The sequence below is a fragment of the Anabas testudineus genome, chromosome 5, assembly GCF_900324465.2.
Source record: "Anabas testudineus chromosome 5, fAnaTes1.2, whole genome shotgun sequence".
NCBI classification, from domain to species: domain Eukaryota; kingdom Metazoa; phylum Chordata; class Actinopteri; order Anabantiformes; family Anabantidae; genus Anabas; species Anabas testudineus.
Genome location: NC_046614.1, coordinates 1,767,268 through 1,794,976, shown reverse-complemented (window position 1 = coordinate 1,794,976; position 27,709 = coordinate 1,767,268). Strand labels below are relative to the sequence as shown.

General features: G+C 41.7%; 2 protein-coding genes and 1 pseudogene across 2 annotated transcripts; 2 read left to right on the top strand and 1 right to left on the bottom strand.

The window, feature by feature from the left end:
- The first annotated feature begins 388 nt into the window (after positions 1-388).
- aldh1l1 (aldehyde dehydrogenase 1 family, member L1) lies at positions 389-22,131 on the top strand. Its single transcript, XM_026344613.1, has 23 exons — positions 389-494; positions 1,341-1,486; positions 2,512-2,746; positions 2,831-2,996; positions 3,820-3,921; positions 4,413-4,502; positions 6,706-6,843; positions 16,220-16,342; positions 16,423-16,514; positions 16,804-16,951; positions 17,035-17,154; positions 17,646-17,773; positions 17,998-18,148; positions 18,244-18,314; positions 19,400-19,505; positions 19,591-19,678; positions 19,814-19,907; positions 20,003-20,102; positions 20,287-20,385; positions 20,891-21,056; positions 21,150-21,255; positions 21,345-21,544; positions 21,743-22,131. Exons 2-23 carry the CDS (start codon positions 1,360-1,362, stop codon positions 21,796-21,798), a joined length of 2,706 nt encoding a protein of 901 aa, XP_026200398.1. The 5' UTR covers positions 389-494; positions 1,341-1,359; the 3' UTR covers positions 21,799-22,131.
- LOC113151729 (zinc finger protein 90-like) lies at positions 12,572-15,654 on the bottom strand. The gene is made up of 2 exons (XM_026344633.2): positions 15,422-15,654; positions 12,572-13,982 (listed from the first exon to the last, which is right to left on the bottom strand). Exons 1-2 carry the CDS (start codon positions 15,618-15,620, stop codon positions 13,144-13,146), a joined length of 1,038 nt encoding a protein of 345 aa, XP_026200418.1. The 5' UTR covers positions 15,621-15,654; the 3' UTR covers positions 12,572-13,143.
- Positions 22,132-23,183: 1,052 nt separating the features above from the next.
- LOC113151782 lies at positions 23,184-27,699 on the top strand (annotated as a pseudogene).
- Positions 27,700-27,709: the final 10 nt, after the last annotated feature.

Below are 27,709 nucleotides of genomic sequence, written 5' to 3'. Positions count from 1 at the left end.
GCTGACATGAGTTGTTAGTCTTCCAGCTAGTGAGTTAAAAGCAAATTGTTCATGGTTACAGCTGCAGCCTGGAAAGATTAGCAGGGCGAAAACTTTTTGACCAGTTCTTAAAGAGAGATAAACACACAAGAGAAAATGTTTTAGCACATCCAGTAAATGTGCCACCATAAATGTATTATTATTATGTGCAGACCCTCATCTCTCTCCCCTGAGTCCCTGAGTGAGTGAAGGGAGTCAGTGAGGAGGATTGAGGCGCGATCAGAGAATCCAGGGTTACAACACGTAACCACAGCTCCGTGTGATTGGGTTCATTCACAGACAGCTGATAGGCTGTCCCCTGCAGCCTCGCGCCCCGTCCCGTCCAATCACTCAGCTGTATGGACACGTTATATAACCGTGCCGCTGCGAGTGAGGCTGGGGGGAGGAAATTAAAAGCAGGGGGCTCTGTCCGATCGCTCTTTTAAGACAAGCAGAGGAGGACTGGGTCTGCAGGGGTAAGGACACACAGCACTTTACCTTCATCTGCATGTTGCACAGTGCGCACTCTGTTAATTATCAGGTGGTTTCATTAAACATTAATTTAAACACTGGTGCACTTTATCTCTGCGCATGATATGCAACAGTGCGGTGGCAATAACATGGGGTTATAAATATATGTGTGTGTGTGTGTGATTATTATTATGACTGTTACAGTAGATGACGGTGAAACTTAACATGCTGAGCGTTGTGTCTGAACGCTGTGCAATGGGCTGTCAGCTTCTCTGTGCACTTGATTGGTCAGTACCAGCGGCAGGAGCCACACTGATGTGATGCAGATTGGCATTATAGCAGACCCCGCCCATCTGGGTTCACAGTCAGTGACCTGTCAAACTGACAGTCAGGATTACTGAGCAGTTTTCCATTCACAATTCTGTACAATAGTCAAGATTCAAGATTCAAATAATAATTTATTATGTAAAAGAAATGTCTGCAAGATATTTGCACATATGCATGGTTTTATTCTTAGAGAGCCATACTAACATCAGCTTGCTCTTTGGACCCAGTCACACAGTAAAGATTTAAACATATTTGCCTAAGTGTGAATGAGTTCCTTGTTAACTATTCAAAACAACCCAGACTCATCGAGCTTTATCAGTCTGTTATCAGTTTGTTATCTGAGTCTTGACTGTTCATGAATGTCTTGGAGATTTAAATGTGCTTTAGCTAAAGAAACCTTGGAGGAAATTTCAATTTCACATCCTTCAAAATTGCAAATCTAATATGCAAACTAGAAATTGATTGCTTAGGCTGATCACAAGCATGTCTGCTCTTTGTCCTTGTGTGTGTTGTTGCCTCTCCAGAACAAAGTGAGGCGTGAGGATGAAGATTGCAGTGATCGGTCAGAGTCTGTTCGGCCAGGAGGTGTACAAGGAGCTGAGGAAAGACGGTCACACCATTGTAGGAGTCTTCACCATCCCTGACAAGGATGGCAAGGCTGACCCACTGGGTGAGAACTTTACTTAGTGGGACTTCCAAACACAAGCCATAACGGCATGCCTGGTTAGAATGGAATAGCAGTAACAGTTTTATATTTGCACTGTCACTAAATCAGCTTTGAAAACAGGTTTCTAAGAAAAATAAGCACTCCTACTGTAAATAGACTCATGGCAGTGCCAAGTGGAATTTGGACTCTTTGTACCACTGGTTTGACGTCTCTGATCCTGGAAACACAGGCAAATATAGCTTTCTTATCAAAATTGGCATTGGTGTCCAGGTGTTTTTCAGTAACAGCATGTTATCTTCATACAGTTTGTGGCAGTATCACATTCAGGTCATTGTCTTTATATCAGAACAATTAACAGCCATAAAATTGTGTATTTGGTTTTAGAGCTCTGCAAAGAAGAAGTAGTTTGATTGGTTGTTTGTCAAAGCTTCACATCTTTATGTCAGTTCAGTTATGTACATATATAGATATATAGATCTATAGATATATCTATATATATATCTATATATCTATATCTATATATATATATATATATATATATATATATAGATATAGATATAGATATATATATCTATATATAGATATATATATCTATATATAGATCTAGATAGATAGATAGATAGATATGTACATTTCATTATCTATTTTGTATGTCATCAGGAGCAGCTTAAAGACTGATCTGACCTTAATAGGGAGCCAGTGAACAGAAGTGAAGACCTGTGTAATGTGCTCCAGTCTTGTGTCCCACTAGTTGTCCTAGTGAGGGCAACTGGAAGCAAGACTTCATCCTAACCTTTCATTTCATTTCTTTCATTGTTTGGCCTGTTGTTTTCCAATGTCATGTTCCCCATTTGGAAGCTGAAACATTATTGTTGGGTCTAGTCAGAGCATGAAATTTGATTTGATCAAATTCTATTTGGACATTAAGCTGATGACAAACTGTCTTTAACCTTTTATACATTTTACTTTTTTTAGCCATGTTTACATGATAAAATATAAGAATTTGAGTTGCTTTTTTTTCTTTTCAGCCACTGAGGCAGAGAAAGATGGCGTGCCCGTATTCAAGTTCCCGCGCTGGCGTGTGAAGAGCCAGGCCATCCCAGAGGTGGTGTCTCAGTACAGGGACATGGGTGCTGAGCTCAATGTTCTGCCCTTCTGCTCACAGTTCATCCCCATGGAGGTCATCGACCACCCCAAACATGGCTCCATTATCTACCACCCCTCCCTGCTGCCTCGCCACAGAGGAGCTTCTGCTATCAACTGGTGAGTGAGTGTCTGCGCCCATCAGGTCAGGCAGGGAGCACCGTGACAAGTCCAGTCTTTTACTTGCTCTCTCTGACCACACAGGACTCTGATCCATGGTGACAAAAAGGCCGGGTTCACAGTGTTCTGGGCAGATGATGGACTGGACACCGGACCGATCTTGCTGCAGAAGGAGTGTGATGTTGAACCCAATGACACTGTCAATACAATCTACAAGCGGTTCCTCTTCCCAGAGGGAGTCAAAGGCACAGTAAGTGTAGTTAAGGGCAAAGCATTGTGGGTAGATAAAACACAGGCTATTCACAGAGTTAGTTAGTTGAGATAGTTGCTCATCAAAGGCCCTCTCGTGGGATGAGGTGCTCTTTGCCTCTTTACTTTCACCTGCCATAGTTAAAGTTTTGCTGCTTTTGATTTGCTGATGCTTTTGTGCAGCCTCTGAGGTTACATCTGGCTCTCACTGTGAAGTAGCTCATTTTATAGCAAGAGCTCAGTCTGTCTAAAGGTTGCCTGTCTATGATGATCGTATGATGGTGAGGATTCAACATCATGCGATATAGAAGCCATTCACAGTAGTTGGTCTGTGGTTGCAAGCAGGATTAGCCAAGTAACATCTAAAACAGCATGCTATCCCATCTCGGTTTGTAGCAGTAGTAGTGGTTTACTCATGTTGTTATTATTAATAACATATTAGACATGTGCTTCCTACTAACACATTTAGCAGAATCAGAGCATTAATAAAAATACATCTTGTAAATATGTACATTTGTATTTTGTGCTATTTTTAGAAGCACAAACAAATGTACAGCTTTACTAAAGAATAGTGATATTACTAATTTACAAAGTTAGGTTCACTGTTCTCACACAATGAACTTGACCACTTTTCATGATTCTGCTGGTATGTTTTCATGACTGTGTAAATCTCTATCAGGAAAGCCTTATTTGCAATATTGGAAAGTTGAGAGGCAAATTAAGTGTTATATTTCCCAACACGACAAACACTGTGATGCTGAAGTCCATACCCTACACCACTGACATTTTCATCATAAGCTTGAACTGCATTGTACTGGTTTCAGGTGGAAGCTGTGAGGCTGATTGCAGAGGGGAAGGCCCCAAAGATCACCCAGCCACAGGAGGGAGCCACGTATGAGGGCATCCAGAAGAAAGAAGGTGCCAAGGTGAAGTATGAGGACAAGTGCAGATCATTTCCCACTCTTCTACTCTTTAGTGCAGTTTGTTTATACAAAATCATTGTGTGTGCTTAGTATCTGTAACATGTAACGCAAGACGCCCGTGGCGTGTGGAAGCTGTAAAGGTTTAGGTGAAGACAGAACTGCTGAGTACACACTTTAAAAGTTTTCCATGCTTTGTTGCATATATTTCCATATTAATGAGAAAATGTGTATTTCTTGAAACTACCACATTTGAATGTTATATAGCTACATTTAGATAGATAGATAGATAGATAGATAGATAGATAGATAGAAAGATAGATGGTAAATTACAGTTGACATTATCACAATCTTAAACCACCAGTAGGAGAGTTTTTAAAAGTGATTTCAAATGTGTCACTGAGTGTCCTGTCTCACATTTAGTCAAGGAGTTGTAGATCCTAACAGTAGAGATCCTAACAAGTCTGCCTAACAAGACATGCTGTGTTTGCCGGCAGATTGACTGGAACCAGAGTGCCGAGGCTCTCCACAACTGGATCAGAGGAAATGACAAAGTACCTGGTGCCTGGGCAGAGGTTGATGGACGGGTAACAAGATATTTCTGATTCCTTTGCCTCTAGAACTGTGTTTTTACATGCTGTTGTACCAGAAAAACATTTTTAGCAAATGTTAAAAGTTTTATATTTTATCATTATGATGTTCAGATCATGCCTGAGGATGTATCAGGTTGTCAAATGTGTCCCAGACCACGTCAGCAAGTGCTTTGCATCTTGGTGGCTGTTTGCACTTGTATTTAGCACCACCACCTTGTCATCCAATCACCCAAATCTTTTTAAAACCAAGTGTGAAGAGGGTCCTAGAGTTGCTCAAAGTCTGTGCAAGTCTGATAATATCACAATCCAAGAGTTGAAGCAGTTTTGACCCATGGATGATGGGTGGAAATGGTACTTCTACTTATAGGTGGAGTATTTGTAGAAAGGTAGAGTTTCTGGACTCCTATCACCTCTGCCAGTTGATTTAAAGAGTGACTGTGTGGCTGTGACAAGTTACCTCTGGGTATTTGATGGTATTATTTATTGCTCATTAGCAACCAAACTAAACTAAACGCCCTCTGGTGGTAGATTCTTGAGGCAACACTCAGTTTGTAAGCAGGATACAGTGACAACAAAAAGTATGTGAACCTTTTGGAATTTGATGTTTTGTTTTGTTTTGTCTGCATAAATTTGTTATAAAATGTTATCTGAAGTCAAAAGTATTAACCTAAAATAATAACACCAAACAATTAATAATAATAATAATAATATATCAAATCACGCCAAACCAAAAAAAAAAAATCTGATCTTTCATTTATTTATTGAGAACAACCATAAAAACCTCATAATGCTAGTGGAAAAAGTATGTGAAACCTTGAGTGCCAGCATACCTGGAGTCTTCTTAAGAAAATTAGTTTGTAGGTGTGGACTAGAGCTACTTTGACTCACAAAACCGCTCCGCACAATAAGAATATGCTTATGTGAGCCATGCCTGGCCAAATAGAGCTTTAAGAGGATCTATGATGACGAATTGATGATTTAGATAAGACTTTAGAATATCACCAGTCTACAGTTAGACAAAAAATCTACAAATGGAGACACTTTGGCACTGTGGCTACACTACAAAAGAAGTGGGCGGCCAGTCAAAATGACCCCAAGAGCACAACAAACACGTATTAATGAGGTAAAGAAACAACCCTGAGTGACAGCCAAAGATTTGAAGGCATCATTGGAACTGGATAACACCTGTGTTCTGCACAGCGGTATTGGCAATATGTTTTGTAGACTGATGAAACTAAGATTAAACTATTTGGAAAGGACACACAGGACTACATCTGGTGTAAAAAGGTCACTGCATATCATCATGAAAACATCATCACAATCATAAAGTATGGAAGAGGAAACATCATGTGGGCCTGCTTTACTGCATCAGGGCCTGGACAACCTACAGTGATTAGGGGGAATATGAATTCCCAACTGTGTCAAAAAATTGATATTGTGGGAATGTCTGTACGTCAGCTGAAACTTTGTAGAAGTTGGGTGATGCTACAGGACAATGACCCAAAACACCAACAGAATGGCTTCAGAAAAACAAACTCCACCTTTTGGTGGATATAGAGCTTAGACCTCAACGTCAATAGAGCCACACATACGAGACGTCCAAAGAATATGACAGAGCTAAAGCAGTTCTACAGGAAGAATGGGCTAAAATTCCTCCTGAACAATGTGCAGGTCTGATTCACAGGAAGCCCCTGGTTGAGGTTATTGCTGCCAAGGGGGTCAACCAGTTTTTAATTCCAAGACACTTTGAGGTTTTTTTGTGTTGTTATGCACATTATATTTGTTAATACTATTGACTTTTTGTTTAATACTATTTGACATTTTATGACAAATTAGTGTAGAAAACCACAAGGTTCACATACTTTTTCTTGCCACTATAAACACGAGATGGTAAATGTTTATGTTGCTTCTGTTATAACCTCTGCACACATTTGCTGTAGGTGTGAATGAAATATATTTTTACTATTTCATTAATTGGAGGTGGAACAGGTCAGGACATAGTGTACCTGTACCTGTGCTTTACTTTACTTATAACCCTAAATGTATATGCACATTCATTTTAGTTTACCTTTGTCATCAACAGCCTTTGTGTGGATATTTAGAATGTGATACATTTACAGTAGCAGTAGTGTAACAACAGCTCTGTTACACATTGACCTCACCAACGTTTTGCAATGTTGTGTCTCTGTTTTTGTAGAAAGTGACTTTCTATGGCTCCATTCTGGTGGATAATGGCACCACAGCCAGTGGCCAGCCTTTGGAGATCTCTGGAGCAAGCCGACCTGGCATCGTCACCAAGGCGGGCTTGGTGCTGTTTGGAAACGACGACAAGGCAGTAAGTTTGCTAATTAAACTAGAGGGCAAATGGTTTTACGCTTTACTCAAGGAGAGATCTTGATCAGAGTTTATTTGACATTTATCTCTCAGCTTTTAGATATATATTTCCTAACTGATTGATTTAGAAACACAACACAGGTTCATGTCTTACTCACAGCCAGGTCACTTGTGACAGTCATATGAATCTAGGATTGGATGATTGGACACTAGAAGCTGTCACTGTTACTTGATGTAACAGCTCTGTAGCCCCTTATATAGTTGATTTAACTAAGATGTAAGGTTCACGTGTTTTAGAGGGTGGAAACCATCAGAAGTTTGGAAATCGTGTCATGCACTTGTAGCCTAAACATTTTTTAGGGCAGACTTTTCATTTCAGACAAACATTTTTTTATGTTTTGTGTCTTTCTGAAATTTACAGTTTGACCTAATGTGTATATTTTTGCACACTTACAAACAAACATACACTGGCACATAACTTAAAACTGACAAGTAGTCAAGTAATAATAAATAAATATTAGCTAAAAATAACCTCATGAAAATCAGACATAGCTTTTAAGTTGTGGTTCAACTGAAGTTTTTTAGAAAGCTAACTGAAACTAATTGAACTGGCCTGGACAAAAATGATGGCACCCCTCTTTCTGAAAGGGAAGGGTGCCAAAAATCTTGTCCAAGTCTGTCTCTTTATCAGTCTGAGGAGGTTGGAGACCACAAATGTATCCTCCAGGTTAGTTTCACATCACCCACTCCAACACTAGGAGTCATCAGGATAGGAACCATATAGCGGTAAAAATCCCCACCTCCACAGAAGCCAAAAAGAAGGAAGAGAGGCTCTCAAGACCTGTGGATAGCCCAAGTGGGTCTTCAACAAGGCAGCATCATGTCCCAGAAAAAGGACAATGGAACAGTCTGAGTCCCAGGGCCAACAGAAGAACCTGGTTATTCCTTTCATGGCTGAAAAGAGACTGAACTCAAAAGCGCAAGATGAGCAATAGAGTGTGCACTGTCCAATGCAGTGAAGAGAAACTAAACATCCACTACACAGGAGGATGGCACAGCAGGAGGACACAGGAGGAGGAACACTTCAAGACCTGAATCAGCTGTGTGCCTTCATGTAAAGGACAAAAATAAGATAAGATAAACTTTATAAATCCCCAAAGGACCCTCATGTTCACATATTAGAAAGAGAAGACAGATGTTTAAAAGAGGGGTGCAGGAAGCTTCGCATGTGCAAATAAACCCTGCATCACTCAACAAAGGTGAATGAGACTATTCAGGCCAGATGTGAAGTGAAACCTAGAGGAGGAGGATACATTTGTGGGCTCCAACCAACTATCTTCAGACTGAAGAAGCTACTTGGATAAGTAGTGAAACATTTCAACCTAACAAGAAGGAAGTCAAGTTACCAGGACTCAACTTCCAGATACATGAATCTTTACCACCACCACTCTGCTCGACACAAGAACACATGGTCTTGGTTACTTACCCACTGCTGCAGCACCACATTACACAAATGTGTACATAGTGGCCATCAAGTGTCACAAGTGTATTTTTCAAGCTTAATATTTTAATGTTCACATAACTGCTTTCAATAGATTCATAATATAACTAAACTCTGGTAAAAAAAAAAACTCAAAATGCTATATATATATATATATATATATATATATATATATATATATATATATATATATATATATATATATATTTACAGTGTAACATACAACATACATACATATATGTATAGTTACAGTAGTTACAGTACACATTGGATTAAAATAGTATTTTTAAGCAGACTGAACTTTAAAGACCACAGATCAGTGTTGGAAGTACTGAGATCATTTACTTAAGTAAAATGTAATACCACAGAGTAGAAATACCTATCATGTAAAGGTACTGCATTCTAACCGATACTAAGGTAAAGTAATATAGTATCTGCTCAAAAAATACTTGAAGTGCCAAAGTGCTCTATGCAGAATAGCTCATTTTACATTTTGTGTGAAACTAAGTATATTGTTACTACAGTTATCAAATAAATGTAGTAAAATAAAAGTACAGTATTTGCATCTAATATGCAGTGATGTCAAAATATGAAGTAGCTTCTCAAAATTGTACGTAAGTAAATGTTTGTAGTTATTTCCAGCACTGCCAGAGGTTAGAAACACAGAGCAAGTGAAGAGAGACAGTACTAAACATTGTTATTTTGTGTCTTCGATCAGGTAGTTTAATGAACAGTTTTAAATGTTAGGACATACCTACATTCTTGAGTGAGAACATCTTTACTATATCACCCTCATTACATGGGCCTCGACAAACCAGTTACACAGCCACTGTCAGTCCAAGAAAGTGGACACCTACAACTCCCCATGGCTTCCAGGTAAAAAAAAGCCTCCAGATGACAGTGGGAGGAGGTTTTTTGTTACCTGATTGCTCATATTAACAGGTTTGTCTAGATTGATCTGCTCCAAGTTCATCTGTTTTTGTCAGTTTGGACTTGGTTTGTTGAGCTGAATCTTCCAGTCCCTCTTAAAACGTGGTGCAATAGACCTCATTCTGGGGATTATTACGTATCTGGCAGCGACCATAACAACTCTGTTTAGGGAAGCTGACAGCACATTTTTGGTAATAACGTAATTTAAAAATGTCCATTAGTGACTACATTCTCTATATCAACTTGCTACATTAAACAGTAGCTTTCTATTCCATTGCTCTGCTGTTTGCATTGCATTCTTTAAATAATTTGACTATAATAGCCAAATTTAATCTTATGGTGTAGTGCCCCTGTAATACAGAGACATGAGTGAAAAAAGTCTTCTCTAACTCACATACTAACACATTCACAACAGTAAACAATTCCTTTAAATGATCATTTTAAAAAGTATAGATACCAAGACACCAGGCTCTGTTCTCTGCTCTGTGTTGATCTACAACATACAACATCAGTGATGTCTCATTTCCTTAGCTGGCACTATGATTTGTGGACAGTTTGATGCCGTGTATTTTTCGCATGTGCCTCTTCATCAGCAGCCTCTCAGTAAATAACTCCTCACAGTCTCTACACTTGTACGGTCTCTCCTCTTTATGTTTAGCTAAAACGTGCTTCCTCAGAGTTGAACCTCTGTTAAAGGATTTGTCACAGATGTGGCAGCTGAACGGCTTCTCGCCTGTGTGGGTCCGTATGTGTTCTGTCATGTGTCCTTTTAGTTTAAAACACTTGCCACAGAAGTGGCAGCTGTAGGGTCTCTCACCTGTGTGTACTCTCATGTGGTTCTGCAGATTGCTCTGACACGGGATGTGTTTGCCACACACGTGACAGTCGAAGTTTCCCTTACCGTCATGCGACTTGCTTTCGTGTGTCTTGAGGTGCCATGTAAGAACAGTCTTTTTGGTAAATATGTAGTTGCATATGTGGCAGCGGTATAAGGTGGTGCTGGTCTTCTCTTCGGAGTGCTTCAGATCCTCCTCACTTGTCTGCGTTGGCTCTCTCTGCTCCTCTGCTGCTCTGCAGTTCTCTAACTGCTGCACTGTTTTGATGAGCTCCTTTGTAAGGGCGTCCCCGTCATCGCTGTCCTCCACCTGCTCCTCGGTTGGCTCCTTGCATCCGTTCATCCACAGTTCCTCCTTCTGCTCCTCCTGCTCCTCTTTCATCTGAGAAGTTCCTGGCTCATCCTGACACACGCTTGGATTCCACTCCTGCTGTTTAGGCAGGATGTCCTCTGTGTATGCAAGCACACATGGCAGTTTGGCATCTGCAGGGATGGAGACAAAAATGTGTTACACCTCTGATACAAAGAAAATATACTTTATGAAATCGAGTGGAAAACTGGTTTACACAATTCAGATGCGCCACAAACTAGGAACTGTTAATTAGTGTATATGTGTGTCACAGTGACAGTTAGAATTTAGCTTTAAACGTGTATTGAATCTTATTATATAAAGCTGTTTTGCCTTGTAAACACCTTCTAACCCACACAATATACAAGTCTTCAGAGGCAATAACAAACCAAATTTCAATCATTGCCTCAATTCCAATCATTTGTCCAGCACATCCCACCGATGCTTGATTAGATTGAGATGTGGGGAATTTGCTGGCCAACTCAACACCTCGAATTTGTGGCATTCCTGAACTATTTTTGCTTTGTGGCAGGGTGCATTATCCTGCTGAAAGAGGCCACGGCCATCAGACAATACTGTTTCCATGAAATGTACATGGTGTGCAACAATGCTTAGGCAGGTGGTACGTATGAAAGTAACATCCATGGATGGCCAGACCAAAGGTTTTCCAGCAGAACATTGCCCAAAGTACCGCAGTGCCTCCACTGTCTTGGTCGCCCATGACCTTGTCGCCGGTTCCCCACTGTTCCTTGCTTGGAGCACTTTTGATAGATACGAACAACTGCAGGCTGGGAACACCCCACAAGAGCTGCAGTTTGGAGAGATGCTCTGACTCAGTCGTCTAGTTATTACAATTTGGAACTTGTCAAACTTAAATCTTTACACTTGCCAAATTTTCCTTCTTCTAACACATCAACTTTGAAGAGTGAATGCCTAAAATATCCCACCCACTAACAGGTGCCATGACGAAAAGATAATCAGTGTTACTCATTTCTCCTGTGAGAGTCATAATGTTATGCCTGATTGGTGTATACAGTATCATCATATCACACAGGCTGTCTTCTCATTGACTTTGTATACAGTCATGCTGCATCTAAATTTGCCTTATGAATATAACTTTAATTGCCATTATAGCAATATGTTAAGGTAACACTGTATCTACACAGTGTCAGCCCTGCATGTGTGTCTACACAGAGACACTTGGGTTCAGTACAAAGCATTTGGGAGGTAAGAGCCCAGTACTTAATCGTTGTGGTTATATGTGTAAATGCAGGAAAACAGAACCAATGCCTAAAAATACTCTTCGGTTCATGTTTCTGCATGTATGACGTAAATGACATGTGAGCCAACAGTGAACTGTGTTGACAGCTGGTCTTAAAATGGCAGCATACCGGTTATGTAACGTGCATATCAGTCAAACTAAATTTGTACAGCACCTTTCATACAGGTAAGTCCAGTTAATCCATCACAATGCATTGATGCACTCCTGATAACTTGTTTTAAAGCACAAGCTATACATCAGCTAAAATAAAGATGATCACAGTCCAATATTTGTTTTGTCCACTATCCATAATTTGGACACACCTGTGACTTTAGACACAGAGGTTGGATTGATTCACTAAAGTGTGATGATATTTATCATTAGCAAATGTACAAAACATTTAGCCGACCTTGATACAACACTAGAAACTCAAATTGAGCGATACGGAATCAGTCTTTTTCATGTTTTTATTCTACTCAAAATGCAACTCCGCTGCTGCCAATTCCACCCCAGATTTTTGATTATTTTAAACTTATAGTTTTAAAGTTTAAAGTTTCATGCAGCGAGAGACTCAAGTGGCCTCACTTCAGGACATTTATCAATATACACACAGTTCCCCCTGGTGGCATATTTTATGCGGTGATACTTAACATATCAAAAGAGCTTTCGAGTCACTTACAATAACTATTGAATAACTAAAACTGGTTTGTTTTTAACCTCTGAAACATCAATACTGGTATCTGCCTAAAATATGCAGTGTTTTTGCTTTTGAGACAATGTTATATCGCCACACATGTACGGCTCATAAATACACAAAAAACTCCAGCAGTAATTGCATTTACTGTGTCTTTATTGCATTACACTCCTCACATTATAACCAATGACTTGCAAGCTAATAAAAACACAGCAGCACAGATTATCAGTATAATTTAAGGAAGTCAATAACAGTGCTGACAAACATAATTAAATGATGAACTAAGATGCATTTTATTTGCATGTGTTCCACTGATCTGCAATGGTTTAATTTTAAGTAAGTTCTCAAATGTAACATTTTTGAGTTATGATCATGTAAGTTATTGTTACGAATTTAGAATAACTTATAGAAGCCCAGATTCTAGGCTGCAAAAACTCAAAGCCCAGAGTTAAGAAATGAAGTTACATTGCCTCACTGCAAACTTTGCTTTAGTGTGTTTCCCCTAAAATATTCAGTTTTAATAACATCTGTCATTTTTTACAGTGTAGATCTGAAGCAGATTGCAATTGTGGTGAAATTCTTTCATTGTAATCAATTATAAAAGCTTATCTGAGGAAGCATGTACAGTGCAGTAATCACAAAACTCAGAGAACATAAACCTCCAACAAAGCAGCTGCCCCTATTTTTAATTGAACAAACGCAAAGTTTTGAACTGTAATATCAGCTGCATTTCACACCGAGAAGGTTATGTCATGAACAGTTTTCATGTGCTGTTTGAACACAACAAGCAGGGAAAAGCGCTGGCTGCACTGCACGCACTTGAACGGCATGCCCTCCCTGTGTTGGATCCTGGCATGTTTGCTCATGGTGGAAGATCTGTTAAAGCTTCTGCCACAAATGTAGCAGCTGTATGGCCGCTCCCCAGTGTGAGTCCTCATGTGTTCTTTCATGTGACTTTTCAGTTTGTATCTGTTGCCACAAACGGGACAGCTGAACGGTTTCTCACCGGTGTGTGTTCTCATGTGACAGATCATTTGGCTCCTGGTGTCGGTTATTCTGCCACAGACAAAGCAAGTGAACTCCTTGTTGGTGGGTTTTGGTAAACTATTTGTCGCGTGCGCTGCAAGGTGTAATTTTAACTCTGCTTTTTCCACAAAAGCCTGACAACAAATATTACAGAAAAACATGGTTTTCTTTTTCGTGTATAGGGACGCTCCAAAGGATGGTAACAGTTGGTCATGTTGTGGTGGTATCTCATATTCCATGTGCTCTCCCACTTGAGTTTGGCTCTGTGGTGCTTCAGATTCACTCCTCTCTCCAACTGTCACTTGAGTTAGGCTCTCTGGCATTTGACTTTCTTTATGCTCTCCAACAGTCACTATTTTAGTGTCTGTAATGTTGCTGTATGCCAGCGTCTCAACAGACCTGGTCCAGAGTTCAGTCCGTTCCTCCTTAAAGGGCAGGGTAACTGGTTCCTCTTTGGCCTCCCTGAAAATACATTCCTTCTGTATCTGCTGCTCCTGAGCACAAACCTCCTGTGTCGGTCTTGGCAAATTGGTCTGCCTTGAATCTGTAACAGTGGATAGGAAAATGTTTTTTGGTGTGTAGCAGCCAAAAAAAAGAACATTTCTCTGTTTTCCGATCACACATGAGTGTTTTGAATGATCCCCATGGTGAGCGGTGACGCTCGTCTTAACAGCAGAAGCGAAATCAAATGGTTTCACAGCAGTGAGTTGATTTTAATGAAGCAGCACTTGCAGCATGTCAAACATTAGAAAACACAAGCCCACGATTACTGCACACACACTGTGCATTATTTTTACAGGATCAAACAAACCTAAGCAACAAAGGTCTGTGCAGAATATGAAACCCTATCTATGTCAATACTGACATCTCAACAAGCTATATCATACCACAGTGTGTGTGTGTGTGTGTTAACATGTTATCTGTAAGGACCGACACTCTTTTACTGTACAGTGCAGCCAGGCTGGACATGGAGAGGCCACCAGGTGCCAGACAGTGCCAGCACTGTCCACACTCACACTATGTTCATGTTTATATGGAATAAATATTTGAGTCAGGGCTAACGATTTGTAAGCACAGAGATGAGTATAATACAGTACAGTGACACATTCACTGAGGTGTATGGACAAAGTGCATTTGAAAGGAATAGAGGTAAAAAGCTGCACCGATAGTCGAACACTGGACGAATGCAGTCTAACATATGTGACAGATCTTAGACTATGGAGAAAATTCCTGAGGTACATGCTTCATTAATTGTTATGATGATGAAAGAAAAGTTCAGTGGTGGTTGGAATTAATTGCTGATGCTAACTAAGCCCAGATGACATGTAACTATAACCCTGCTGGACCTAAACCAGCCCTATGACTGTATTAAATGTTTGATGATGAAAAGCTACCATTATACGTGCTGTAACACGGATGAAATCAGTTTTACAGGTCTTGGACATAAAATGTGGCAGCTAAAAAACATGATACAATAGTAGAACAAGTGGTCCATACTGCATGATATTGTTGAAAAATAAAATGACAGTGTGGACATTACATTGAAGGAGTGGCTGAGACAAGAAAAGCTCTAATACCATTTTAGTCCATTATTGTGGGAGTGTATTCAATGGGTGTGCCTCGAGATATACATATTGGTGTGAAATATCTATAACACCATGAGAACGGTGTTGTGAATAAAACAATAATTAAAAATTAAAAAAAAAAACGCCACGCTGCACGCACTTTAGAGACGGTCCCTAACTGCAGCCTCAGCACTGTGTGTGGGTTTGCTTCAAGTTTGAAGACGCTGCTCTTCATCAGCGGGTCTTCATCAGCAAAGCTTTAGTGTACCACAAATCTGATGAGGACTGACGATCCCGATCACAAGTAATTAAGGTCAACCTCCCCGAAAACTGTCCAACGCCAGACTGTCCCCACGGTGTGTCCTCACCCAGCGACCGCGGCTGGATGAGTCCGAGCGCACTGACCTGAGGATCATACCTGCTCTGTGCAGTCGTATCTCGGGTTTGTAGACCAGGTCCAGCAGCCGCTGCAGCCTCTGGTTCTCCATTTTCGTTCGGTGCACCTCCTCCTGGTAGTCTACGAGGGTCCTTTCAACGAAGCCGTAGATGTCGACGGCGGCTGCGCTCAGCCTCTCCGTCAGGAACACGTTGAACGACTGGAGCGTTGCTGCGGCCATCGTGCAGCCTGACTGTCCGTGTGCGCCTTGTGTGCGGGTTGTGCGCGGTGGAGCAGCTCTCACCGACGGTGCACGGTCCGCACTCTGCCCCCCACCGTACAGGACCGTGCATAACGCTGGCCCGTTAAAGGGCGACTTCACCGAGTTTTGTTCAACTTGCTTCCTGTGGATGTAGTTACCAGTGGAGTCCTCTGTTCTAATAAACTCTAATGAACTTCTCTCTGCTTATAAAAACATGTGTCTACTGACAATCTCATAATAATAATATGACTCATGATAACCAGAGAACCCAGCTGCTCACGTGGTTGATCGATCAACAGATCTTAATCATGGTAATCTCCTCCAGGACATCATCTGGACAAGTTTTTTACATAGAAGCAGGGAAGTGGAGAAACTGATATTAGTGAGTCATCTTGATATTGGAGTAGTTAGTTAGTAGTTATGCGGTTGTGTTTAAGTGTAGGAAAATAGTTATCAAGCATTTCTCTGATGCATTATGTAACTGGATAGATCAGCCTTCACACACACATATACTGTACGATTCCTTTACAATATTTACAGTACACTTTGCAGATAATACTTGCTCTTTTTCTCTGCAGCTGCTGGTGAAGAACCTGCAGTTTGATGGCAAGATGATCGCTGCAGCACAGTACTTTCGCTCAGGGAGCAGTGCTGCTGTGGAGCTCACTGAGGAGGAGAAAACCTTCGCTGAACAGATGAGGGTAACTGCATCGTGGGGCAAAGTGTGTTTGTGTGATCCAAAAACTGTCCCATGCTGATTTTTAATGACGTGTCCTCACAGGCGGTGTGGAAGAGCATTCTCTCTAATGTGAGTCAGATTGAAGACTCCACTGACTTCTTCAAGTCTGGTGCTGCTTCAATGGATGTGGTCAGGTAAGTGTCAAATGTTCTGCAGCTGAACGGAGCGTGAATTCTTGCCAGTTGCAATGTTTTTTAATAAAGTAAGTTTTTCCAGCAACATGTAAAAAATGTTAATGAATCCTGTATATGCAGTAGAATAGGCCACTTCTGCATATCCAGATTTTAGAATGAGTAAGTAAGTAAGTGTAAGGTTATAAAACCACAAGTTGCTTTCATTATTTCTCATTTCCATCTCCTACATCTTGTATACTCCCAAATCCTTCCCCTCTCCTTCTTCGTCACCCTCATCCTGGGTCTGCAGACTTGTTGAGGAGGTGAAGCTTCGGGCCAGCAGCTGCCAGCTGCAGAACGAGGATGTCTACATGAACACCACCTTCCAGGATTTTATCCAGATGTGCGTACGGAAGCTCAGAGGGGAGGACGACGAAGAGGAACTGGTTGTTGACTATGTGAGTACTACGTGATATTCTGTTAGTGATTGGCCAAAGAAAGACAGAGTGATCATTGTCATGTACACTGCTGAATTCCTCAGGTGGAGAAAACCATCAACAACATGACCATAAAAATCCCTCATCAGCTGTTCATCAATGGAGAGTTTGTTGATGCAGAGGGAGGAAAGACCTACAAGACGATCAACCCCACTGATGGCACAGTAAGAGACAGAGCTGATATAGTATTTTACTAGAAATCATCTTTATGTATTCATAGGTCAGGAAATGTATAATATGTTTTTTTTATGTCTGTCCAGTAGTTCTGGCTTTAGTTTTAGCTTTTCTGTATGTGTAAGGTTTTGGTTTTAAATGAGCCAATTATAATGTCAGACACAAGTGAAAAATGAAATAATGTCATGTAAAAACAGGAGAAACAATAGAGAAAACAGAGTAGCAATAACTAATAATAAATAAAAAATACAAAGTTACAAAAAAACACAGGAGACATGTAACAACTCAAAACTAGAGAGCCAAGACAAGAACAAAGTAACAAAAGGCACGACCGAAATGGCAGGAAAACACTCACTGGGGTTAAGGTACAATGATTAATGTGAGCGAGCAGAGGAGGAACACAGGTGAGGACATATGGTAAAGATAATTTCTCGGTAGGTAAATACCGACCTGATGTCACTGCTCTCTCCTGTATCTCCAGGCCATCTGTGACGTGTCTCTGGCCCAGATCAGTGATGTGGACAAGGCTGTGGCTGCTGCTAAGGAGGCCTTTGAAGAGGGAGAGTGGGGCAAAATGAACCCAAGAGACAGAGGCAGACTCATCTACAAGTCAGTATCTCTGCAGCTTTAACTCTTTTCAAATCAGAGCATTTGAGCAAATCCTCTCTTAGTTCGATTTTTTAAAATTGAACATGCAGCTGAATTAAAGCAGACGTGCACTGTATCAAAATGTACATTCAGTTCTATTGCTTTAAATTTAAATGTAAATATATATCTTGTACTGCACATTATGAAGCATGTTTCATGATGATGCTCTCCCTCCCTGGCCACAGGCTGGCTGATCTGATGGAGCAACACCAGGAGGAGCTGGCCACCATCGAAGCCATCGACTCTGGAGCCGTTTACACTCTGGCCCTCAAGACTCATGTGGGCATGTCCATCCAGACCTTCCGCTACTTTGCCGGCTGGTGTGACAAGATCCAAGTAAGACTTGGAAAAGCTACCACCAAATGATATTCCTGTGTAGTTATAGATCAACAGTGTGTGAATAAAGACCAAACTACATCCTCTTATCACAGGGCAGCACCATCCCTATCAACCAGGCCAGGCCTAATCGGAACCTCACTTTCACCAAGAAGGAACCAATAGGGTAAGAAATTAATTTTCCATTTTATTTTAAGCACTTACTGATTATTGTGTCAAATTCCATAAACAGAACCTGTCAAACACAGCAGCTGTAATTCAATTCAATTCAATTCAATTCAATTCAATTTTATTTGTAGAGTGCTTTTTACAATTGACATTGTCACAAAGCAGCTTTACACAACCAAAGAACAGTACATGAACAGTGAATGTGTATGAATCATGAAATCAGATTGTCCCTGATGAGCAAGCCGAGGGCGACAGTGGCAAAAAAAAACTCCCTGAGAAGGCAACAGGAAGAAACCTTGAGAGGAACCAGACTCAACAGGGAACCCATCCTCATATGGGTGATTACATGTTGTGTAGGCAGCAGTCCAGTATAACAGTTAATGTCTTTAAGTTAATGTGGAGTCCAGTTAGTTATTGGAGGCTCTGGTAGACTCGTCGGAAATTCCATTCCTGGACTATTGAGCGTTGAGTTGCGACCTCAGAGAAACAGCTGCCGACGTCAGCCGAGGCCAGAACCGTCTTCATGGTAACGTGGAACCAACTCCAGTCACCACACGCATCCCACAGAGCTCTGACCAGAAGTGAGGCACCAGGATGAGTCAGACAGGTCCAGAGGGCAAAGGATGGAACAACGTGTGTAACTCGACAGAGAGACAGGAAGAGGGAAATAGAGAGAGGAGGAGAGATAACAGTTAGTTTTCATCACATTCAGATAATGTATGAGGTAAATGTATATTTAGTGTAGTGTGCAGCAGAGACTCCGGCAGGACTAACTGTGACAGCCTAACTAAAAGGATGAGCCAGTTCACCATAATGCTCTACCTCCATGAGTCTTTCCCTAAGGCAGATCTATTTACTATTTATATAGTATTTATTATTTATTTTTGACTAAATAAATAGGTTTTCAGCCTAGACTTAAACACTGAGACTGTGTCTGAGTCCCGAACGCTGTTTGGAAGGCTATTCCATAACTTTGGGGCTTTGTAATAAAAAGCTCTGCCCCCAGCTGTAGTTTTCATGATACGAGGTACTGACAGGCAGCCAGCATCCTTTGATCGAAGTGCTGAACTGTTTCTTTCTCAGAGTGTGCGCCATTGTGATTCCCTGGAACTACCCTCTGATGATGCTGGCCTGGAAGACAGCAGCCTGTCTGGGAGCTGGAAACACAGTGGTCCTCAAACCTGCTCAGGTCAGCCTCCACACTGGCAGTCAGCCTCTGTAGTCTGAATCCGGTTGAGTGCATTCAAAGACCCGTCGTTTGTGTTGGTTTCCAGGTGACTCCACTGACGGCTCTGAAGTTTGCTGAGTTGGCAGCAAGAGCAGGACTGCCTAAGGGTGTCCTTAACATTCTGCCTGGATCAGGTAGGGACACACATGTTCAGCCTGGATGAACATTTGTTTTATGGTAGTTAAAATCAGCTCATCAAGTGCATGAAAGTCACTGAGGTCAACTCATGAAGCTGTGTGAGCTGTTCTAAATTAGTCCATTTCTCTCAGGTGCTCTGGTGGGTCAGCGTCTCTCTGACCACCCAGATGTCCGTAAACTGGGCTTCACAGGTTCCACTGAAATCGGGAAACACATCATGAAGAGGTGGGAGCTAAAACATGTTTACAATTTAATTAAATTTTTTATAGTTGTAACGTAACTGCTCACCGTTTTATATCCGTGTTAATGTCCATCTGAAGCTGTGCAGTCAGTAACGTGAAGAAAGTCTCTCTGGAGCTCGGAGGAAAGTCCCCCCTCATCATCTTCAGTGACTGTGACCTGGACAAGGCCGTGCGCATGGTCTGTTCACTCATGAGCGTGTTTTTCTCATTCTGCACATTTAAAGAATCAGTACATACGTTTGTTAAATTAACTTCATGCTCTGTGATGCTCCCACTAGCTTGTTTTGTAGAACAAGTATGTTGTAACTTTAAATAATAGCAGAGGTAAAACTACTGTGTTATTGTGTGGGGGTGTATTTCAGGGCATGAGCTCAGTGTTCTTCAACAAGGGAGAGAACTGCATTGCAGCTGGCAGACTGTTTGTAGAAGACACCATTCATGACCAGTTTGTCAAAAAAGTGGTACGTGTGTGTTTTTATCTTACGTCACTGATGTGTGTCCAATGAGATTTTCGTCCACACCTCTGACAGGCAAAATAGCCTGCAAAAAGTCACCTCAAGGAGATTTGATTTATTTCTGATACCACTCCATAAACTACAGTTTTTAACTTGTGCCAGCACAATATGTAAATACAGCAGCCGCAGCTGTATTTCAACTCCATCATGTACAGAGAACTTATGTCAGACATATAGTGGTCCTCTAGAGCAATCTAAGGGTTTCGTGATGAGGTGGAAACACCCAAACCCTTGCCAGGCTGCTGGAGACATCCCACCTCTGTTGTTGTGGAGACTCACATGTTAATAGTCCTTGACACCCCTCAAATTCAATAACAACAATATCCCAGGAATCTCATTTTTTGTAGTAACAGGACCACTCGGTCCTTCTGCAGCATTACTAACAAACGCTCTGTCCTTGGCTTGTAGCTTAGTTTAATCTGTTATGACTGTTTCGATGTGTTTGCTTTAGGTTGAAGAGGTCAAAAAGATGAAGATTGGTGATCCACTGGACCGCTCCACAGACCACGGCCCTCAGAACCACAAAGCCCACTTGGACAAGCTAGTGGAGTATTGTCAGACGGGTGTCAAAGAAGGAGCCACCCTGGTCTATGGTGGCAAACAGGTACAACGTCCAGGTGAGAGCACACAAGACTGGTAGAGCAGAGTCTCCAACCCTGACGTGATGGATGAAGCTGTCTGACCAATGTGTTGTCTATGTGTGCTTCCAGGATTCTTCTTTGAACCCACAGTGTTCACTGACGTGCAGGACCACATGTACATAGCTAAAGAGGAGTCCTTCGGTCCCGTCATGATCATTTCCAAGTTCAAGGGCGGGTAGGGCAACTCAAGATTACTTCACACTTGGAAATTACTACTATCCTTATTTTACCTATTTAACTATTTGGTCCTCCCCTCTGACTCAGTGACGTGGATGATGTCCTGAGAAGAGCCAACGCCACAGAGTATGGCCTGGCATCAGGCGTGTTTACACGAGACATCAGCAAAGCCCTGTACGTCAGCGAAAGGCTTGATGCTGGCACAGTTTTTGTCAACACCTACAATAAGACTGATGTGGCCGCACCTTTCGGAGGCTTCAAACAGTCTGGATTTGGCAAAGACCTGGGTAAGAAAAACAGCTGCTATCAATCTTCAGTTATACTTGTTTTATTTCTTTATTTTATTCATGTGATCGATAGAAATCTTTTCACTTCCTGTTTACCACAGAAAATGTAAAATTTTAACAAAAAACTAAGGGGAGTCTACACCAGCCTGTGTGGAGTGGAAGTCATGTTTACTCTCAGTTTCTCTGTTACTCCAACAGGACAAGATGCTCTCAATGAATACCTGAAGACAAAGGCAGTGACCATTGAGTATTAAGTCACATCACAGGAGGCGTGTGTGTGTGTGTGTGTGAGTTTATGTGTGTGTGTGTGTGTCTCACACCTCAGACCTGTAGTCTTGTTCTAAAAACTGTTCTTGCACTAGTAACAGTGGCTGCTGACTGTACTTAGGGTGGTGACTGATGACACAGACATGTTAAATCAGTCCTTTCAAACACACACAGAGTGCTGTACTATGAGAAATAGTGTTGTGAACTATGCAAATATAATAGTAGTATAATAGTTTCAAAGTATCTGTTTTGTAATTGTTGTAATTGAGGTGAGAAGATACTTTACATGAATTTGTAATATGGCTTACATTAGGTCAGAGAATTCTTAAGAATGTAACATTTCTAATAATAATTTGTGGTTATTAAAACTGTTGAGAACGCTACTGCTGCAGACCTCGTTATTTTGAAATACTTCATTTTTCCCATGGGTCCAAGGCCAAGACACCAAAATGAAAGTTTACAAAAAAATGAAAGTAATGCAGGAGGTAAACATCAAATCTGTGCAATGAAATTAAATTCTAATTTAATACTGTTCTCTGCCATCACCAACCACTCAGGCTGCAGTTTACATGCACCTCTGTCCAGACTCATGTTCTAATCAGCTCATGCATGAAAGCAACTGTGAGCCAGACTTCATCCAGGCATTCTTGAGATATTGTGGTGACGAGAATGGGACACACATGAGGTCACGGTGACTTTGACCTTTGACCGTCAAAATCTAATCAGTTCATCCTTCAACTCCAATGGAGGTTGGTGTTCACAAGAATGGGAAGACATACTGACAGACAAATGGACAGACGGACAACCCAAAACCGTAACACCTCCAGCCAGTTTTCACATGCACGAAGGCTAAAATAACCAGACAGGTCAGTTCAGCATTTAGACAGAGCTGGTAAAATACACAACTCAATACTAAAGTGAAACCTACTCCATTCCAAGTAGAAAACTATTTCTGAAAAGTGTTGAATTTGATGCTTCTGATCATGTGAAATTGTAGTTGAATGAAAAGTGGTTGAATAAAAATAGTTGATTAAAAAGTAGTTCAATAAAAAGTAGTTCAATAAAAAGTAGTTCAATAAAAAGTAGTTCAATAAAAAGTAGTCTTCCTCGTGTCTTTAACATCATTAAAAGCAAAAACACTGTGTGGTTCTCCAGGGAAGTGAAAACACGTCTCAATGAACTAAATCTGTTGTGTTTCCTTCAAAGAAAGAAGTTTCAAGGCTTTGTCGCACTTGACGTCTCACAGAACACAGAGTTGTTCCTAAATGGTTGGTTGGTGGTAAACGCAGAATACATAGGTTCAGTCAGTACTCACTGAACCATATGAGCTGGTATTAGACCCCATCCTCCTCTCCGGTGCGCGGCACTGCGCTCTGCTGGACGCCAGCTGAATCGTTCGCGTCGCCGACGTGTTTTAACACTGAAGGATGCTCTTTGTTAATTGTAGCCCCCCACCCGTCGACATTACACCTCCGTGGTCCGTGTGCACAGCTCACTCGAGCCATCGGTGCCTTCAGTGAGCTGGGATGGGCACAATCCTGCAGGAGCGAGCGCCACAGCAGCGTCTGGAGAGGGTTTCCATCAGAGAGAGGGAGTGGAAGAACAAGGCGTCGTGGAGCAACAACAGGCCCAACGTAGCCAGGTATATTATTCTTATATTCCTATTTAGGATTTCTTGATTATTGCTGCAGACATTTACGAGCCTTTAGTCACTCTCCTGCTTCACTATCACGACGCAGAGATGCTCACTGCGACTTCATCTCTAAACGCTATTTGTGGTTTTATGTGTATTAACAGATACAGTCAAATGCAAATGACAGGTTATCCAGTTATTTCTAAATAGTTTCCACCATTTATCGTTTGCAATGATATTTAGGTCACTGGTTGTGTTCAGTATTTGATATTTGCATATTTTTCCAAGCAACAAAATGGGAAGGCGGCAGTCACAAAGGAAGTGTCAGCAGCCACAGTACACGCTCCCCAGTCAAGAAATAATAATGAGAAGGTCAGTAAACTGAAGCTGACTTCATTTATTGATTAGTCCATGGACAGAAAATGTATGTGGTGTCTGATTTTAGGATTTTAGTTCTGCAAATACATTATACAAAACAATATTATCTGCTTTTCTATTCATAGACTGAAAATACTTGTCAGGTTAACCAGCAATTAACTGTTGGTTTGAAACCAACTGTGTTTGTGAAGAAGACAACTTGAGAATGTTTTACTTGAAAGTACAAGTTGAATGAATGAACTTCAGAGGGTTTACTCAGCTCAGTGAATGCTACTTCTAAATGTATGAAACCAGCAGGCAGTAACAACTCTTCAGAGACACTTCTTTTTGTACTTTTGAAGAAGCCATTCATAATTTAGACTTTTCCCCTGAACCTATGAAGAGCATGTGTCTTCGCTTTTATAGTTCTGCCCTATTGTGTCCGACCACTAGCCTTTCTATGGCATTATGTTGACTTATTTTAGTGTGCTACAAACAGTGGTGGCTGAAGCTGAGTGCATCGTGTTACTATGGAGCTAATACATGCTGAGCTGAACTTAGTTTTGCTGTAATGCAGAAAAGCAAGAAGACGTGGTCTGGATTACTACTGTAATGCAATGCAATCAATTTGACCCAGTCACAGTTGTTGCAGTCTATTTGTAGTTACATTTATGGGGCGGTGCATGTTACGTTACAGGGCACAGCCATAGCTCGTGGTGTAGTTGACACAGAAGCTGCAGGAACAAGTTTACATCAAATGAAGAACATACTGTTTGAACTGAGACATGTAAAAGAAAAGAAAGTCTGTCCATTTGGACTTTAACAGTTCAGTCAACTTAATATTGTTTCTTAAGTTGGCCCAAGTTAAAATGATTGATGATGATGAAGATGATTAGAGTGTAAAGTGCAAATGTCTTAGTGAAGAGTTGAGAATGTGTGCAGGTGTTACCACCTTTCTCTGTAATCACAAGAAGCTGCACGCAAAGAAGAAAGCACAAGTCTAACACATCGTCAGCTAAACGCACTACTTGTCGACACAGGTGAGATTACTGTTTGTACCACAAATCTTTGCTGCCTGAATGTTAAGATAATACAATTTACTTTCTCTCTAGTGCTCAGGGAACCCCAGAGTCAAAGTCCCCCCTGTGGTCCCCTGCAGAAGAAAGGATAAAGCCAAAGATGCACACAGCTGCTCAGAGCTGTGGTCAAAAAGAGCAGAAGCGCACAGGTCACAGAGGGAGGTAGACGCACTCCAGCCTTTCCCTGCTATCGCCTGTCTGATTCAAGTCCTGATCTGCTGGAGAGACACTCACCGAAGCTGGAGGTTGGGACCCCGAGGGGCCACGGAGAAGGTGACAGTGACACCGACTTGTCCGAGTCAGAGAAACTTCCTGCGTCGCCTTCTGTTTCTGTTCCTCCACGGCTCGAGCAGAGGCCAGAGGTCATCGATGCAGAAGACTGCGCTCAAAGACACAGACCCAGAGGGCAGGGCTGGTGATGGCTATGACTTCCCTGACTTCCTTCCTCCACCTTTTAACTCGTGGAATCTCCAGCAGCTGGCTGTCTTCTACAACTTGGAGGGCCGGGGAGCTCCTCGGCCCAGGCCTATGGGCTCTTTGGAACGTACCTAGAGAGGCTGCTGCAGCTGGAGTGGCATCAGATCCAGACTGTCCAGGAGGAGAGTGGGAGATCCGCTGTGTCAGATGTTAGTCATGGCTGCCACCGGTCAGCTGCTGCTGCCTCATCACGACTCAGCTCTCCAAAGTGTATCCTCCAGTGTCAGCGTGCCTTCCCCCTCACCTTCCTCTCCTCCCTGATCAGTCACTCTGCCCTGCTCTCCGGCTGTGCCTGCACTCTGTGCCGCATACGCTACTCCACCTGTAGCACATTGTGCTGTCGCTCCGCCCACAGCCACACACGTCAGTCCAGGATCAGTCCTATTCTGGAGCGCAGGGAGCCAGTGTCACTCCCCAAAAGGAGCTACAGCGAGAGCCGGGTGCACTCTTCCAACCAGAGCTCAGAATGTCAGATGCTTAACAGCCCTGTGAGGGCCAAGAGCCACCTGCGAAGAATGCGAGCCTCAGGCAACATCCGCAACCCTGTTCAGGCTACTAACATCAAGCCTCAGTCCACCGCCAGGGACTTGAGCATTGGGACTCCAAGAGACTGTCTGGGAGCACGGGGTAACCTGTTGGAATGGAGGACAGGTGGGGTCAGGAAAAGGGGCGGCTCAGAACAGCGAGGAAGTGGAGTAGAAAAACAAGAAAATGGATCAGAGAGAAAACGGAGCGTTTCCGAGTGTAGAAGACGAGGAATGCAGCGATGGAGAACAGCTGAGTTTAAAGAGATCAAACCAGATGCTGTCACTGCAATAATGGACAATTTGCCTGCTTCCAAATATTCTGCTGTCAACAGACCAAACAGACAAAAAGGTCGAGTTTGTTACATAACACAAACTTTAATGAATTTTCCTTTTCCCTTTTTGTAAAGGTACAGAAAGTGTAGCAAGTTTGTTCATGTTTTTCTTGTCCACTTGACAATGTGACGTTTAGTCAGATCTTTTTTAAATGACTTGACTTTGACTTCTGTTAACCCAGTAAGCATTTGTCAGTACAGTACATTATGTATGGCCTATATTCGTACACAGATGTGAATAAACAAGCCATCACTCATGTTTGGTCCATCAACCAAAAACAAACCAACAAACAAAAAGCAAACTGTATAAAGGTCATTAAAGGAAATTGAAAAGTTACGGCTGACAGGTGTGATTCTGTGGCAGAAAACCTTTGGCAAATAGAAGATTTACGCCAGCTCCTTCCCTGTTTCATCATTTTACTGTGGACGTGGACCAAAGTTCTTTTCCCACCGTTTGCTGTTTGAGGCCGATTTCTCTGACGGCCTGAAGACGTCCACTATGTGTTTTTCGCTGAAAATGCTGATGTCATTTATGGTTGTTTTTTAAGTTACATTTAAGAGTTTGCAAGTTTCTATGAAATAAACTAAAACTAAACTAAACTACACAGAAGCTACACAGTGACCAGGCCAATATCAGCGCACAGGATGGTTTCACAAATCACTATATATAATACACAATGGTTGTTTGTGCAATTTAGACATAACTTATACCTAAGTTATGGTCTTTTAGCATCATGAAAGAAACATTTTAAAGGAGTGAAGGGAAGTCCCTATCTACATTACACCACTGACAACACTGATGGACATTTCTACAGTTCAACATAACAACTTTAAAGCTGCTTCCTTCACTGATACTTAGCTAAACTTAGTGTCCTAGTAAATGAAGCTGAGTTAAAGTCTGTTGCTGTAAGCGGTCAGTAAACTCATCCAAACAGAGCTACACATTTATTCTATAATATAGTGGCACAGTCTGATTGATTTTTCCTTCTTAACAGAATAAACTACTCTAAATGAGTTGTATTCTTACCTGCTTCTCAAACACAGCTCTAATAGCTAAATCATGCTTTTGCTCAGTACGAGAGGTTCGTTCATCAGACAAGTCAGTAGACTGACGCATTTCAGATTCAGATTTACATTTCATTTTGATCTATACCTCTAACTACAGCTATTAACAATAGTTGTGTCGCCCATCAAGATTTTATAAACGTATAATTTCACGTGTACAATCCACGGAATAATTGTGCGCCTACTGTAGGTCCTTCCTGTTCGCAGTCGTTGTTTCACACCGGACATATTTTATAGCGACACCGCCGTTATGGACGCTGTGTCACAGCACGTGTTGAAGTATTTGACAGAAGTGGAGGAGGCAGCTGAGGATGTTCTCACCACTAAACAACAGGTATCTAACTACTTAGTGAGCAGCAGCACGCTGTATGTAATACGCAGGACAGGACCACTGGGAGGACTGATGTATTTCCGCTAACTCAACTCAG